The sequence below is a fragment of the Culex pipiens genome, chromosome 1 (assembly GCF_016801865.2).
Source record: "Culex pipiens pallens isolate TS chromosome 1, TS_CPP_V2, whole genome shotgun sequence".
Lineage (NCBI taxonomy): Eukaryota > Metazoa > Arthropoda > Insecta > Diptera > Culicidae > Culex > Culex pipiens.
In genome coordinates this window covers 10,964,897-10,979,943 of record NC_068937.1, presented here as the reverse complement: position 1 = coordinate 10,979,943, position 15,047 = coordinate 10,964,897, and the positions used below count along the sequence as shown (strand labels likewise).

The 15,047-nt window shown below is 40.1% G+C and overlaps 1 protein-coding gene across 5 annotated transcripts; it reads right to left on the bottom strand.

Annotated features, from left to right (window-relative positions):
- Positions 1-5,825: 5,825 nt before the first annotated feature.
- LOC120430880 (NADH-ubiquinone oxidoreductase 75 kDa subunit, mitochondrial) lies at positions 5,826-9,151 on the bottom strand. Of its 5 annotated transcripts, none has more exons than XM_039596024.2 (4): positions 9,037-9,151; positions 8,543-8,738; positions 6,800-8,170; positions 5,826-6,736 (listed from the first exon to the last, which is right to left on the bottom strand). In XM_039596024.2, exons 2-4 carry the CDS (start codon positions 8,708-8,710, stop codon positions 6,086-6,088), a joined length of 2,190 nt encoding a protein of 729 aa, XP_039451958.1. In that variant the 5' UTR covers positions 8,711-8,738; positions 9,037-9,151; the 3' UTR covers positions 5,826-6,085. The 5 variants fall into 5 exon arrangements, with proteins under 5 accessions (XP_039451958.1, XP_039451962.1, XP_039451950.1 ...); XM_039596028.2 differs by having other exon boundaries at positions 9,106-9,151; XM_039596016.2 differs by having other exon boundaries at positions 9,014-9,123.
- Positions 9,152-15,047: the final 5,896 nt, after the last annotated feature.

Genomic DNA, 15,047 nt, shown 5'->3' with positions numbered 1-15,047 from the left:
GCGAAGAAGCGGCAGCAGCTAAAACTTTAGGATATCAATGACGGATTTACTACTGTTGTAAAGAAATCAGCTGAAGAAAAAGGATCGTGCTTCGACGACGACGGCGACAAATCAACAACTCTCGAGAACGTTCAACGCAATGATAACATACATCGGATTGAACAACCAAACAAACACACCAAAGAGTCAACATTGGAAGGCAACTGTTTTACGTTGGACTACCTCTGGGAAGGCTTGGCCAAATTATGGTTACAAAAGCAGCGAAGCAGAGCTAAACAATCATCGTTCAACATCGACTGTGAAGGAGTTGTGCGAAAAGACAGAGCATCGACACGAGGGGCACGATTTTCAACATATCAGTTCAACTAAGTGGCAGTAACAGAATCGCAGTAAGCGTTGAGCTGGCAATGAATGCGTCGGAAATCAATTTAAGAAACTTCATGGGCATTTTTTCACCCCTCTAAAGCAGTGTACGCACTTGGTCATGGAAAAAATCAAATTGGGCAGCAGCAACAGCAAAAACAAGCCAGAGAGGGTGCAGAAAAGTTCAAAGCAATCGTTCTTCTCCGTTGTTCTGCTGTTCGGCCCTAACTGTGGAAGGCGATTAGTTAGAATATGTGAACAAGTTCGTGTGCTGAAGATCGCTGGTAACTGCCGCAAACGACGCCGTTGACTCGTTTCCACGCTGGAAATCGTGCCTACTTTGGATTACAGTAAAACCTGACATCTGAGAAAGTGTGATACGTAACTGATGATTAGACCAATAATCGTCTACTGCAACGACACCTGGACAAGGCGGCAAGACAATGAACGTGTCCTTAGAGTTTTCGAACGGAAGGTGCTACGAACGATCTACGTTGGAGTGCGGATAGCTAAAGTTGTGTGGCAACGTCGCATGAAACATTAAACTACTCGCTTGACCTGGAGACCTTATCATCGACATCGGAACGCCGTTGATAAAAAATTTTAACTAATAAATCAAACAACATCAGGCTGCTTTTTGACTCAGGATCAGGATGGAGTGCAGGTGAAAGACCGATAGAACAACAAACACAACTGAGATCTCTCATCAGGGCGGACCTGGCAAGATTGATATGTGCAGCAAAAGCAGTTCAAGAATTGTTCGGCAAAAAACTACCATGTCAAGCTGAATCTGGGAGCTACGGAACCGATGAAGAACAGAATTCAGCATTAGATCCAGATAATCCTTCTGCAGGTTTACAAAAGTGTCAGCTGATACAACTTGCAACATCTTCTACCTCAGGTTAAAAGCAGCAGAAATATCAACTGTATAGGAGGTTCACAAATTCAACGAAGCTGACGACCATACGAATTCCAGCGTAATTCAATGCCATGACTTTCCCAGTGAACTCCTTTTCGCGTATCGTGATTATTGTTATTATTACGTCGTGGTCTCTACGGCTTCCCGTTTTCTTCCGGAGTGACGCTTAAGGCATCTCACTTTAACATCGGAGAGTTCGAAAAGCTGGCGAGCTGCATCTGGCGTACGTATAGCGTGATATAGTAAATCAACTGAAGATTAAAGGTCATCAAAAGAGTTATGCTACAAAGTCGTCATCACCTTTTTGGAGCAGCGATCAGAATACTTGTTCTAGTCAGCCATCGCCCATTCAACTTATATCCAGAGCATTAGATGTTGCATTCTGTGGGAACGTCATCATTTCGCTAGAATAAACGGACATTGGCTGTATACTTCGCTTATCAATGCAGATCAAGAATTCATCAAAACTCATCGAATCAGAAGGTATCTTCTTCTAATGCAGTAGCGGCAGTGAAACAACTAAAATTATGCTGAAATCAGTGAGGGAATTACAGACTCAATCTATGCTCGAGAGTGCAGCTGAAAAGTTATGGAGCAGAAAAGTTTAGCCAACAGAAATTCGTTGCTATTCGAATCTCAGTAGAACACCCGGACGAGTACAGATGCAGAGCTGCGCAGTGTTCATCAAGCAATCATCGTGTGAAATAAGGTGCAGAGTTATGGCTACAAGGATAACTATCATGACGAAGAACTTGGGTAGCACGTCACGTAGTCGGGAAAAGGTGTTTCACCCTCAGGCTTTTCATTTCGCTTCGCAAAATTTGGGATTGCTACCCCGCATAGAGCCTCACGACGAAGTTCTTCGTGAAAACAAGCAAACGGATATCGACATTTTGTACCAGTTAACAATTCTTATAGACGAATTGTAGTAAAACCAACACTCATCTCTCCAAAACAACTCTCCTGAAACAGTAGGAGGTGAAAGTAATCGAACAAAGTAAGTCTACGAAGCCTACATATCTAGCCATGGTTTCGAAGCAGACCTTACAAGCGATTAAGAAGCTTCATTCCAAGCCATCCACACTCGTTCATCAGATATCCAGAGAATTCACCAGTAGGAGGTATTTATAATAATAAAGCAGTCTGGAGATCGTCATTGTTTCTTAGAAATAATCATGTTATCTAGCGAAATTTATCAGTAAACAGTTGCCATAAATTTCGCTGATGCAGTTGCGGCAAAGAAATGATGCAGAAATAAGCAAACCAGAGTAGAAGCAGAATTGAGCAGTATTCATCAAGTGATTCTCGCATAAAACGGATATTGATACTCAGTGCCAGAAACCAGCTTCTTAAAAAGATGCTCACTGGCATCTAATACTTGAGACTGATCAAACAACGTAGACCAAATCGAATAGCGGATTCTAGATTCCGACCAACTAGCATTTTTCTAAAAAGCGATATTTTAACAAACTCGTCAATAAGAGCAGCTACAATATCTCAAACTTGCAGAGGAATACACGCAAAGAACGGAGTCATCAATATTATCGTCAACAGATCTACCTCAAAGTGAAACATGGATCCAAGATCTAATATGGCTCATCTAACAATAAGTAGTCAACATTCCATACCGTAAGATTTCGTTTACATCGTTATCAAACAAAATCCATGGCGGTTCTGTGAATTTTCGGAGGATCTCGGGATTCATCATATATATATATTAAACAATTTCGTACCAGTACAACGTAATCTCCTCAACTAGAACCAGCAAGATCAACAAGAAAAGAATGCAAACGAGATACGAGGCAAAAAGAAGCAGAGATCATCCATCGACAGCAGATACTTCGCAGACGACGCCGGTTAACGATCGTGCCCCTACGAAGAGTTAATTTTGTTCAAACCGCAGTACCTACGTTTTTCTTTTCTTTCTGATAATACTCAATTATATAGAAATGCTCTTGATGACATGGTCCCTTAGAAATCTTGTTTATGCATCTAGAATTTGGTGGAACTGAGAGTGGTTTCGCTGTTTAAGTAGCCCCAAGAATGGGCATTTTTTGGATACCGAGATAGTTGAATGACAATTTGATATTTTGAAAATATTCTATCGGTGAAAATTGAGGTTTTTTCGAAAATAAGGATTTTTGCCAAGAGGATGTGGCTGCCCATAACGCCAATAACCCGCTTATTCCAGAGGCTCTCTGAAATTCAGCATTAACCCAGTCAGTTCAATTTCAATTCTAAAACGGAATTCGCGTCGAGAAGAAATGCAAAGTGCAACATGGAGTTGAGTTTTCTGTCAAGCTGCTGCGAATCTTTGGATTCAGGGGGTAGCCCCTGAGGAAGCCCGGATTTGGACCGCCCTAATGGACATTTTGGTCATTTTCATAATGTTCGTCATTTTCGTCATATTGGCAATTTTAGTCATTTTGATTGTTTTCGTCATATCGATAAATAAATTTGATAAATTTTGTTTTTGGGATTTTTGCATTTTTTTAGTATTTTTTTGTAATTTGTCAAAATTGTTAACAATGATTATAGGATTACTAGAATAAGGTCTTCTGGATTTCGTATTTTTTGTTGTTTTTTTTTGCAACATGGCGTTGATTTTTACTGCTGACAACAGAGCAATTCTCTGAGATTTCGGTCATTCGATTTATTTTTTGTATTTTTTAATCCGGCTTAAACTTTTTTGGTGCCTTCGGTATGCCCAAAGAAGCCATTTTGCATCATTAGTTTGTCATTATAATTTTCCATACAAATTTGGCAGCAGTCCATACAAAAATGATATAGGAAAATTCAAAAATCTGTATCTTTTTAAGGATTTTTTTTATCGATTTGGTGTCTTCCGCAAAGTTGTAGGTATTGATGAGAACTACACTGAAAAAATGATACACGGTAAAATAAATGTTGGTGATTTTTAATTGCACTTTTTGTCACTAATACCAGAGTGACCACTCAAATCCCATTTTCAAATTCCCGACTTTTTCCCGACTTTTCCAGAACCTAAAAAAGTAGGTATTTCTTATCTGAAGATTGATTTCATTTCAAAAACTCTTTATAAAAAGTCAATAAAAACCATTGAACAAAATTTCCTTAAAAAATCAAACAGCTTAAGTAAACAAAAAAACAGTTTTAGTAAAAAACTTAAATTCAAATAATAAATTCTTAAAACCTTCAACTTTCTTCAAAAATAAAAGCAATGTTTTGAGTATAAACATAAATCATCAGATTTTGAAAAATAGCCGCAAGCGTAACAAATAATTTCAATTTTTATTTTTAAAATAACAAAACATCAAGTTTTTTTAAAACTTCGAATCAATTGGCAATGAAAATGATGATGACAAAAAGTTAAAGATAAAAAACAATTGAATTCTTATGTTTATATATTTGTAAAATCTTTACATATCTTTTCACTTGATTAAAGTTATTATTCTTTCAAAAAATTTTAAAATATCTGTGCATTCGCTTAAAAGATGTTTTACTAAGTATCCTTTAAAAATTTATAAATTCTGCCAGTATTTGAATGTTCAATGTTCAATGAAAAATTCAGTTTGAAAATACTTCATTTTAACCCACTTATTTTATACTAATGTTTCTATAGAGAAAAGTTCTCTAAACTTATTTGTTATAACTCAAACAAATTCTTATTAATTTAATCAAACCAACGCAAATTTCAACTAAATTTTCCTCGTTAGAAACATGAAAAATCTTTTACAATCTATTGAGAATACATTGTATAACGTTCATTTATAAATTTCTTATCAAGTGAAGGCTTTTTAAACTTTTTACAAATTTTGAATTTTGAGAGCAAAATCGGAAAAAGATGTAAAACTTCAGAAAAACAATATTTTCGTAAATTCATTTTAATATACTGCCCATATCTGCAAGTCATTTTTTTTTTGAAAATGAAAACGAAACGTTATCTATAGTCTACCACACAAAAGTTTAAGGGAATCAAACATTTGGAAACAATATTTGAAATGACTGAATGAACTTTTCTAGATTTTTTTTTTTTCAAAGGACCTATAAACATATGAAACACAATAGCTTATAGGAATTTTCAAAAAAAAAAACTCTAGATTAAAATATTTTTCAAACAGGTATGCTTGGGATTCACGTCTTTTTAACAAAAAATCACAAATTCCCGACTTTCCCGATTTCCAGACTGGAGTGGCCACCCTGAATACTTGATTTGCAAAAAAAAACACTACTTATTTTCTTTTTTCTGATATGTTTTAGGGGACATAAAATTCAAACTTTTCAGAAATTTCAAGAATGTGCAAGAAAAATATTTGAAATTTTGGTAAAATGCACCATTTTCAAGTTAAAGCCATTTTTACGTAACTTTTTTGAAAATAGTCGCAGTTATTTATTTTTTAAAATTAGTGTTTTTTGCAACGTGGCGTTGATTTTTACTGCTGACAACAGAGAAAATTAATTCACGGCGTCAATTATGAATGAATGAAATGACAGTTCAAACTTAATTAAAAAAAAATCGAATATAATAATTCCCGTGAATAAAATAAAAAGATTCAAACAACCATTAAGATTTTCACCACTTTTTATTAGTTTTTTTCTGTAACCTGACGTTACAACAAAGTTGAAGTTGGATAATTATTTTACAATTTTGTATTTATTTTCGTTCTACTTTTACCACTCGTAGCTTTGCTCAAAACTAGCCACCGCGGCCGTGCGCACCTTTTTTGCTCACATTTTAAACTTTTCTATCATAATTTCCTTTTCGCTACGACAAAAAGTTTGCTCGGAAAAACAACTGCTGTGCTGGAGTAATGTATTTGTTTCTTAGTTGCTCGCTGTCGCCGCCTGCTTCTTCGCGGCCGTCACGCACTTGGCCATGGTCGGCGAAGCGCGCGTGATCGGGTCGGTCATGAAGAAGTCCTGCAGCGACTTTTGCGGCACCTCGACCTTCGCGCCGTCAAAGTGGACCGCCGCGTTCCGGAGCATTTCCTCGGCTTGCTTGAAGAAGTTGGCGCTCTCGCGGCGTCCGTAGCGCACCAGGTGCGGTGCGATGTCCTCGAGGCGCGAACGCAGCTCGTCCAGCGTGTCGTACGGGAGGGGCGCTCCGGCGATTTCCGAGAGGGCGCGCAGGATCTTCCAGTCTTCGCGGGCGAGTCCGGGCGGGGTGACGGCGACGAGCGTTTGCTGGGCGCGTCCCTCGGTGTTGACGTAGGTCGCTTGCTTTTCGGTGTAGGCGGCGCCGGGGAGGATGGCGTGGGCCAGCTGGGCGCCCGCATCGCCGTGGTGTCCCTGGTAGACGATGAAGCAGTCCTTGGGGAGTTGGTCCTTCTTGATGGCGTTGGAGTCGGCTCCGAGCAGGAAGAGGACCTTGGGTTCGGCGGCGATGGCCGCGTCCGCTCCGGCCGTGTAGCCGACGTCGAGGGCGGCCGTTTGGGCGGCGTTCGTCTGCAGCACGTTCCAGACCTTCCAGTTGGGCTGTTTTGAAGGGGGAGGAAGGAATTAGATCATGAAGACAGAAGGGAAATTCGAGGTTCTTACATCGGCCGGCTGCAGCGAGTTGGCAAAGACGTGCAGAGCGGTCACGAAGGCGGCTCCGTCCTTGCGGGCCAGCTGGTTCGCGCCGACGATGATCAGCGGCTTCTTGGCGGCCTTCAACTTCTTCGCGAACGGATGGTTTCCGCTGGCAATGTCCCGCACGAGGGAGGCATCGCTTCCCAGGTGTTCGTACTCGTACGACAGGTTGACCTTGGGTCCGATCAGGGCGATGTTCTGCTCGTTGTGGACGTAGCCCTTGCGGAGTCGGGTGTTCAGGAGCGGGGCTTCGTAGCGTGGGTTCGTTCCGACGAGGAGGACCAGATCGGCTTCCTCACAGGCGGCGATCGAAGAGTTGAGCAGGTAGCTCGACCGGAAGTCGGTTCCCGAGCCGTCGGTGGGGAACTTTTGCTCGGTGCACAAGGTTTCCGAGCCGAGACGGTTCAGCAGGTCCTTCAGGGCGACCAGGGCTTCGGCGTCGGCGAGACCTCCGGCAACGGCGGCCACTTTACCCTTCGGCGCGGAGCGGAGAGCCTGCGCGATGGTGATCAGAGCAGATTCCCACTCGACGGCTTCGAGTTCACCGTTCGGGTTGCGGAGCATCGGAGCGATGAGGCGCTGGCGCTTGAGTCCGTCACATGCGAAACGGGACTTGTCCGACAGCCACTCCTCGTTAATTTCCTCGTTTTCACGGGGCAAAATACGCAGGACTTCACCGGTGCGGGTGCTCACGATGATGTTGCTGCCGACGGCGTCCAGCACGTCGATCGATTCCACCTTGCGGATCTCCCACGGACGGGCCACGAAGCTGTACGGCTTGTTGGTCAGAGCGCCGACCGGGCACAGGTCAATCACGTTGCCCGAAAGTTCCGACAGGAACAGCTTCTCGACGTACGTTCCAATCTGCATGTCGTTACCACGTCCGGTCGTACCCAGATCGTCAACTCCCGCAATCTCCGACGCAAAACGGATGCATCGCGTGCAGTGAATGCACCGGGTCATGATCGTCTTGACCAGCGGTCCAATGTCCTTGTCCTCGACGGCACGCTTTCCGCTGTGGTCAATGTCGGTGAATCGCGACCGGTCCGACCCGAACGCCATGGCCTGATCCTGCAGGTCACACTCGCCACCCTGGTCACAAATTGGGCAATCCAGCGGGTGGTTCATCAACAGGAACTCCATGACGCCTTCGCGAGCCTTGCGGGTCATCTCGGAGTTGGTCTTGATGCGCCAACCCTTCATCACGGGCATCGCGCAGGCCGCCACCGGCTTCGGCGACTTCTCCACCTCAACCAGACACATGCGGCAATTGCCGGCCACGGCCAGCCGCTCGTGGTAGCAGAACCGTGGAATCTCAACCCCAACTTGGGCTGCAGCCTGTTGGAAATAAAAGAAATTGTTGATCTCGATGTCCAAGGACATTGCATTGTTCCTTCTCTAAATTCGGTGTCGTTGTCGTCAGCTTCTTTTTCCACTGAAGGAGCTATTAGACTATGGCTAACAAACTCGCACTTATTTGTGACAGTTTGCCAAACTCGCAAACAAAGCCAGACGTATGCAGACTGACGTGTCTGCAAACAAATGCAGGCAAACTGTCAAAAAGTTTGTTTGTTTGTCATAGTCTAATGACTCCTTGATTGGTTGACTTCTTCTCCAGGTAATTGCCGTTTTGCTTTGCCTTTCTTCCCAACAGTAGTAAATCCGTCATTGCCATTGTTCTCAGTGAGTAGAAACTCCTACGAAACCAACCTGCAGCACCGTCGTTCCGGGCGCCACCATCACGGACTGGTCGTCCACAAACACCTCGATCAGCTCGGGCGCCTTGGCCGGGGTGTTGGACGCGGCCGTTCGCACAACCTGGGACGGACAACCGCGCGCGCCCAGCGTCAGCGCCCTCGTCAACGGCGTTCGGAGCATTTTCGCTGCTGCTTTTCGGGAAATCACTCTGCAAAGGAAAGTCAAAACAAATTGTTATCGATTGCGACAGGGAAAAAAGGAAAATCCAAGCAATCTGCGACTCGGCTTTTCCTTCCTCTCCACTCTTGTGAAATTTCGCTGTCAAACGTGTGTAGTCGTCGGCCGCCGTCGTCGCAAATAAAAATTACATAATTTGCTTTTTGACCAGCGGCTTCCAGCGAGTTTCGCCGGGGGCGAGGCGCACCGGATGCTTCCAAACAAGTGCCACCGGATAGCTACGCACGTTTCCGCTCAAAATCGCACCGGAATCACGGGGGAAAACGCACGGAAAATGCACAAATTTCACGAGCGAAAGAAAATCCTCCTCAGCTGCTTCGTCTGCTGCTGCGGCTCACCTTTGCGGAGTTCGCGTTGACGTTTTGGGTTTTGGTTCACGGTGCGATGAAAATGGACTCTGTTGACAGATTGCGATGAACTTGGGAGCGGAGTTGGAATGGGAGGTCGAACGCGTAGTTTGCGATGTTTGGACTTGAACCGGTTCAACACAGAGTTTTTAAAGCGGTACAGAGCGGATTCGTTAATTGGAATAGAAATGCCTCCGAATTAGCAATTCCGAATTCGCTAATTCGACGGTAACATTTCAAAAGGCATCATGTACATTTTGACACTTTCTGGGTTATTGCAAATTCTGACAGTACTCCTAATAAGCTACCTCTCCACCAAAAATGAGCAAAAGTTACTTCAGTAAAGTCTGTTTAATCATGATTTGAAATAAAGTAACATAAACAAAATCTCTGCCATCAGCAGTTCCTGTTTATATAGCCCTGTCAACCTGTCAAATAAAAGACTACATGAACCTCGTTACGGAAATAATGTTTTATTGAATTCGGATGATCAAGTATCAATAAAAGCAACGTTTTTCCAAAGAGTATTGAAAATAGAGCGCGGACTTGGAACAAATTTCCTCCAAATTCATGGTACCAATCAAAGGTACAACCGTAACGCCTTCGACAAGGCGTTACTGTTTTGAGGCGTTATTAAACAGGTGTTATGATTTTTTTCCATCACAGCAGTCTCCTATTTCTTCTGAAAATTTTGGAGTGACAGCTTGAAAACAAAAACCATAAGTCGTTGCCAGGTTGCCATCCGTTGTATCAACGGGTGGAAAATAAATATCCGGATCAGGAGAAACTAAAGTTACCAGTTGAACCAGATTGACCCGGAAATAAAGTAAGTGACGATCGGTAAGAAGAAGCTTAATTTTATATTGCCGGAAGAAGTAATTTTTTACTATTTTTTCAGAAACGGTTTTGAGCTCGAACTCGAAAATTCCGTTGGAGGTGGGCAAACAACAAATTGGTGATTATGTTGCTTCCGAGGTTGAGTTTTAAACTTGGGCGCATTGCGGTCTTTTATTAAATGAATTATTATATTTAAGGCAACATTGCGTCCCCACGATCTACATGGACAAAAGCAACGGCGTCCGGCATCCAACGGCTTCGGACTTTATTTGCGCCATCAATATTCTGTTTAGCAGTTTGATGGATCAAGATTAACCGGTGGACTGAGTCAAACCTATCTGGAGACTCCGGGGAGGGCTGATCGCACAAGTCCATTGGCATAAACGACGTCGAGATTCTTTGGTTCGCAAAGAACTGAAAGTTTCTTGAAAAAATGAATAAACAAAAATGTACAAAACTTAAAACAGATGTTTTATGCCAAATTCAGGTTGAATAAAAACTTGGAATGTTTTAATGTAATTATTTTATTATTCTGAAAGTGTAGATAAATGTCCTCTAATGTCCTGCGAAATCAACTGCAAGCCAGTGGCACAAGCCAACAATCAAACTTTCAACTCGGCCTTCCAATCCAGTCCGTAATTTCCGCTGGTCTCACTACAGGTTCAATGAAATGGTTGAAGGTCGGCAAGTCCAAAAAATTGTTTCGGGACGGCGGAAATCGACATTGAAATCCCTGGTAATGAACGACTACCGCTGCTGCTTACTCGAAGAACAGTTCTTTTATATAAAATGTAAATTATTCAAAAAAATACTCGAAAAAGGAAAACAATGACGAAAATGTTGGTTAAAAGGCACCATTGGAGCTGAAATCAGCTTGAAACTCTTAAGAACTCCATTTTGCACTGAAACTACGCATGGCCCTAAGAATTGATTATCTGTCGATCTAACCATCCGGAAGAGTTTTGCTTCCAATTCTCATACAGTCTACCGGACTTTTCCCTTGTGTGGACTGGGCTACGAAGGGGTATCTCGGTGCCGACAACTTCCAAAAGATAATTTCAGTAATAAAGCAGCATTAGGAATATCCAATTAATTGAAGCGCCGCAAACACCGGCAAGGTTAAACTAGAAATAGAGCTGAATAAGCTTGGGTTGTATAATTTCCCCTGATTGACAAAAAATGCGATTTGACAGTTTATTGTGCAAAGTGTTGAAAATTTGACAGCAGAAAATGTCACCAAAAAAATGTAACGCCTAAAGTTTCCATTGAACAAAAATTTGTCACGCCTGATTGCTGAGATTATGCTGAAGGGCTGTGTACCTGTGTACCGCGTTACGGGGTCAAAAATAAATCGCCAGTGTACCCTCTCATTTCCCTTCTCTCTGGTTTTTCATTGTTTGTTATCATTAGAACATCTTATTTTGCTTTTATATTAAAATGGGAATTGAAAATGGATGCTCAACATTTAAATGCGTTTTTCTCAAAAAAGATGGTGTGTACATGATGCTTTTTGAAATGTTGGCATCGAATTCGAACATTTTCACCGGTTCGAACACGGAACCGGTTGTTGCGTTTGAAACGGAATTTGTATACGATTCTAATTAGATTCCGTTTCAGAATTCGGATTGATTTGACTGGGATTGTGGTACATCGTGGTACTCTGGGTAACTCTGTGACAAAACCATGTTCTCGGAAATCGACGAACAAAGGGGTCGAACATTAGTTTGACACGAGGTTTGACAAGGTTGACTGTTTTGACGTTTGAGCGCTTTTTAATTCGAGTACATTAGAATTAGCGAACATTCAAAGTAGCGACCGGACAAGGAAAATTTCAAATGGAGTAAGCAAAACCCTAGGGTTCTTTCCAATTTTAAGTTTTTACGTATATTGATGGAGGCGCACGATCATTCATAAAACTTAGTTTTAGGTGAAGATCGTGAAGATTCAAGAAGTAGTCACTGTGCTTCTTATAAATTTCTGCCCTATAGTGTCTGCCTAAAAGTGAGCAAATTGAATTTATATGTTAAATCGATGATTAATGCCTATTAAGGCTAGGTAATAAAAAATAACAATTAAAAATTTAAACTTAGGCCTATCCAGGTATTTATGCGAAGATGGCGTTCGAATGTTGAACGTCCGAAATGTCAAAATTGCGCAAGAGCACCAACATCAGAAAAAAAATGAGGCTGTCATGCCATGGCACACTTTTTTCGTAATGTTGGTACCACTGCGTGATTTTGACATTTCGGGCGTTCACCATTCGAACGCCATTCTCGCTTAAAAAGCTGGATGCAAAAAAAATAAAAGTTTTTGTGCCTCGGCTCTGGCTGGGGTCGAGGGGAGGGGGCAAAAAAAAATAAAAAATATAAATGTTGAAATAACAAGCCATAGTTTCAACATTTGTATGGAAAAAGTGTTTTAAAATGCAATTTACTCTAGTTCAGTTGTTTTGAAATCATTACTTTTCAAAAAAATGTAAGATTTGACGAAATAAAAAAAAAATGCGAAGAAAAACTTTTTGCGATAATCTCGGCGATAATAATCAACGAACATTTTCAAAAATTCGCAAAAAAATTCAAATCAACCCAAACTTGCTAAAAATTATTCTGAATGCAGGGGAATGCATTTTAAATTGATTTTAGGTGATTGCACTTAAATTTTAAGTTCTTAAAAAACTTTTTTTTTCTAGCCCCTTGAATTTTCGGGCCAACTTTGAAGCTAGGGGAGACAAAAACTTTGAATGAAATTTGTACCAGACTTATTTTAATAAATTGAATGTAAATCCAAATTTATTTACAAAGGTGTTCTTCCCGAGGTTCTTCCAACAATGCCTTAAAAACTGGTGTTGTTTTTATTTCTGTTTTAATCTATATATATAAAAAATTTCGACGGTTTTGTTCGAACGCGAATCTGTTCAATACGGAGCGTCGGATCGAGGTGCTCTTTGTTGCGTTGGGTTCGCTAACTAATTGACACTTTGGCCACTCTGGAATCGATTCCGGAGCATCGGCAATTGTATGGAGAAAGTTACGTGAAATCAAATTTTGATCACAGGAGGCTGAATAAGCAAACAAGCTATGTCAAGAAACAAAAAAAGGCAGAACGAAGTTTGTCGGGTAAGGCTTGTTATGTATAAAACTTGTAACCTAGACTCTATTTTTCCGTTTTGTGTTTCAAACTTATTTTCCTCGAGAAAAACTTGACACTAAGAGAGTATTTAAATAATCCTATTTATCAATGTTTTCAAAATAATAGTTGACTATCTTTTGAAACATTTAAAAATATGTGGAGTCGGAGCCAACAATTTGTTGAAAGCTGGAGTCGGAGTCGGCTAAACTCAGAAAGCCGAAGTCGGAGTCGGAGTCGCTTGAAATATGACCAGACTCCGCAGCCCTAGTGAGAACCGGCCTGCAAAAAGTGCATAAATAACACTTATAACTGTTGATAGGGTTGTCAAATCTTCAATCTTAAGAACTCGTTTCAATACCTTTCTAAAAATGTAAAACATGGTGGGTTTTCTTACTAAAACCACCCTTTTTACAATCTTCCAGACTTTTGTTAAAATCGTTTTTTAAGCATTATTTTTAGGTACTTAACTAAACTTTATAATTTTCAATAGCGACTTATGGGACCTCAAGACGGATCGAATGAGACCAAACAGACAAAATGGGTTGAGCCAGTGCCGATATAATCCAGTGCAAATTTTTTTATCAGCATCCCACCACACACAAACATTTGCTCAGATATTTATATGTAAAGGTGGGTCTACGAGGTCAGAAATTTATTTTTCGAAGAATTTTATTTTTCGAGTGATTTTATAGCCTTTCCTCAGTGAGGTGAGGAAGACAAAAACCAAAAAATCAAGAAATCTATATATTTCTACATTACAGATCAGAAATTCAAATAAAAAAAAATCAGAAATATCGATGCCAACATTTCAAAAAGCATCATGTACAAACTATGCATTTTGAGAAAAACGCATTTGAATGTTGAGCATCCATTTTCAATTCCCATTTTAATATAAAAGCAAAATAAGATGTTCTAATGATAACAAACGATGAAAAACGTTGCTTTTATTGATACTTGATCATCCAAATTCATTAATTTTTCAAAATTGAATTAAAAATCCATTTTAAATCCTTTGCGGTTGTTCAAAGGGTCATTGTACTCAGAAAAATAAGCTTTATCGTTGTGAGCAATGATATCACAAATTTAAGCTTGATTTTAGGACCCAATTTAAGAATTTAGGGATTTAAGAATCACTAAATTTAAAATTTTTAAGGAGTTTGAGGATTTAGAATTTAAAATATTTATAACTTCAAATAGACAAGTTTTCAACATTACGAAGTTCATAAACACAAAAAATCAAAACCCCCAAATTTAAAAATAAACATTCTAAAATTTTAAAGTTCGGTGATTTCAAATAACATAAAAATAATTTAAGAAAATTTTGAAATTCTAAAATTCATGCATATAAAAATTTATAGATTAAAAAATCTATAAATTCTACATTAAAATTCCGAAATTCAAAAAATTAAGAACCTTCAAAATTCGAAAATCAGAAATAAGAATTCTCCGGAAATACTCCGGATAATTGGGTACTTAAGCCCTATGTCAATTTTTATGTACAACGGTAAAAAACACGATTAAAAACCATTTCTGATAACTTTTTTTCATTTTAATGCAATTTTTTTTTTGACAAGACAACATTTATTCGATGGATCAACTATGGTCCCCATAGAACGAGCTGTCAAGTAGGAGCTTTTCTGTCAAAGAGGACCGCGAGGTTAATTTTTCAAAATTGATTTAAAAATCCATTTTAAACTCTTTGTGGTCGTACAAAGGGTCATTGTACTCAGAAAAATAAGCTTTAGCGCTGTAAACAATAATATCAGCAATCTAAGCCTCATTTTAGGACCCAATTTTAGGATTTAGGAAAATAATTTAAAATTTAAAGAAAAAAAAATAAAATTTTAAAATTTAAAACTACAAATTTTTTTATTGAGTTTTCGATTCAGAGAAAAAAAATTATATTTAGAACATTTTTTAGATTTTTTTTTTCGAAGAATCTTGTGCACGAAAATTATTCTAATATA

Excerpts from the sequence above, each read along its gene's own strand:
- LOC120430880 (XM_039596024.2), bottom strand. The coding sequence starts at position 8,710 with ATGCTCCGAACGCCGTTGACGAGGGCGCTGACGCTGGGCGCGCGCGGT. Across the intron at positions 8,171-8,542 it reads CCGGAACGACGGTGCTGCAG|GCTGCAGCCCAAGTTGGGGT; the intron begins GTTGGTTTCGTA and ends TATTTCCAACAG. Across the intron at positions 6,737-6,799 it reads ACTCGCTGCAGCCGGCCGAT|CCCAACTGGAAGGTCTGGAA; the intron begins GTAAGAACCTCG and ends CCTTCAAAACAG.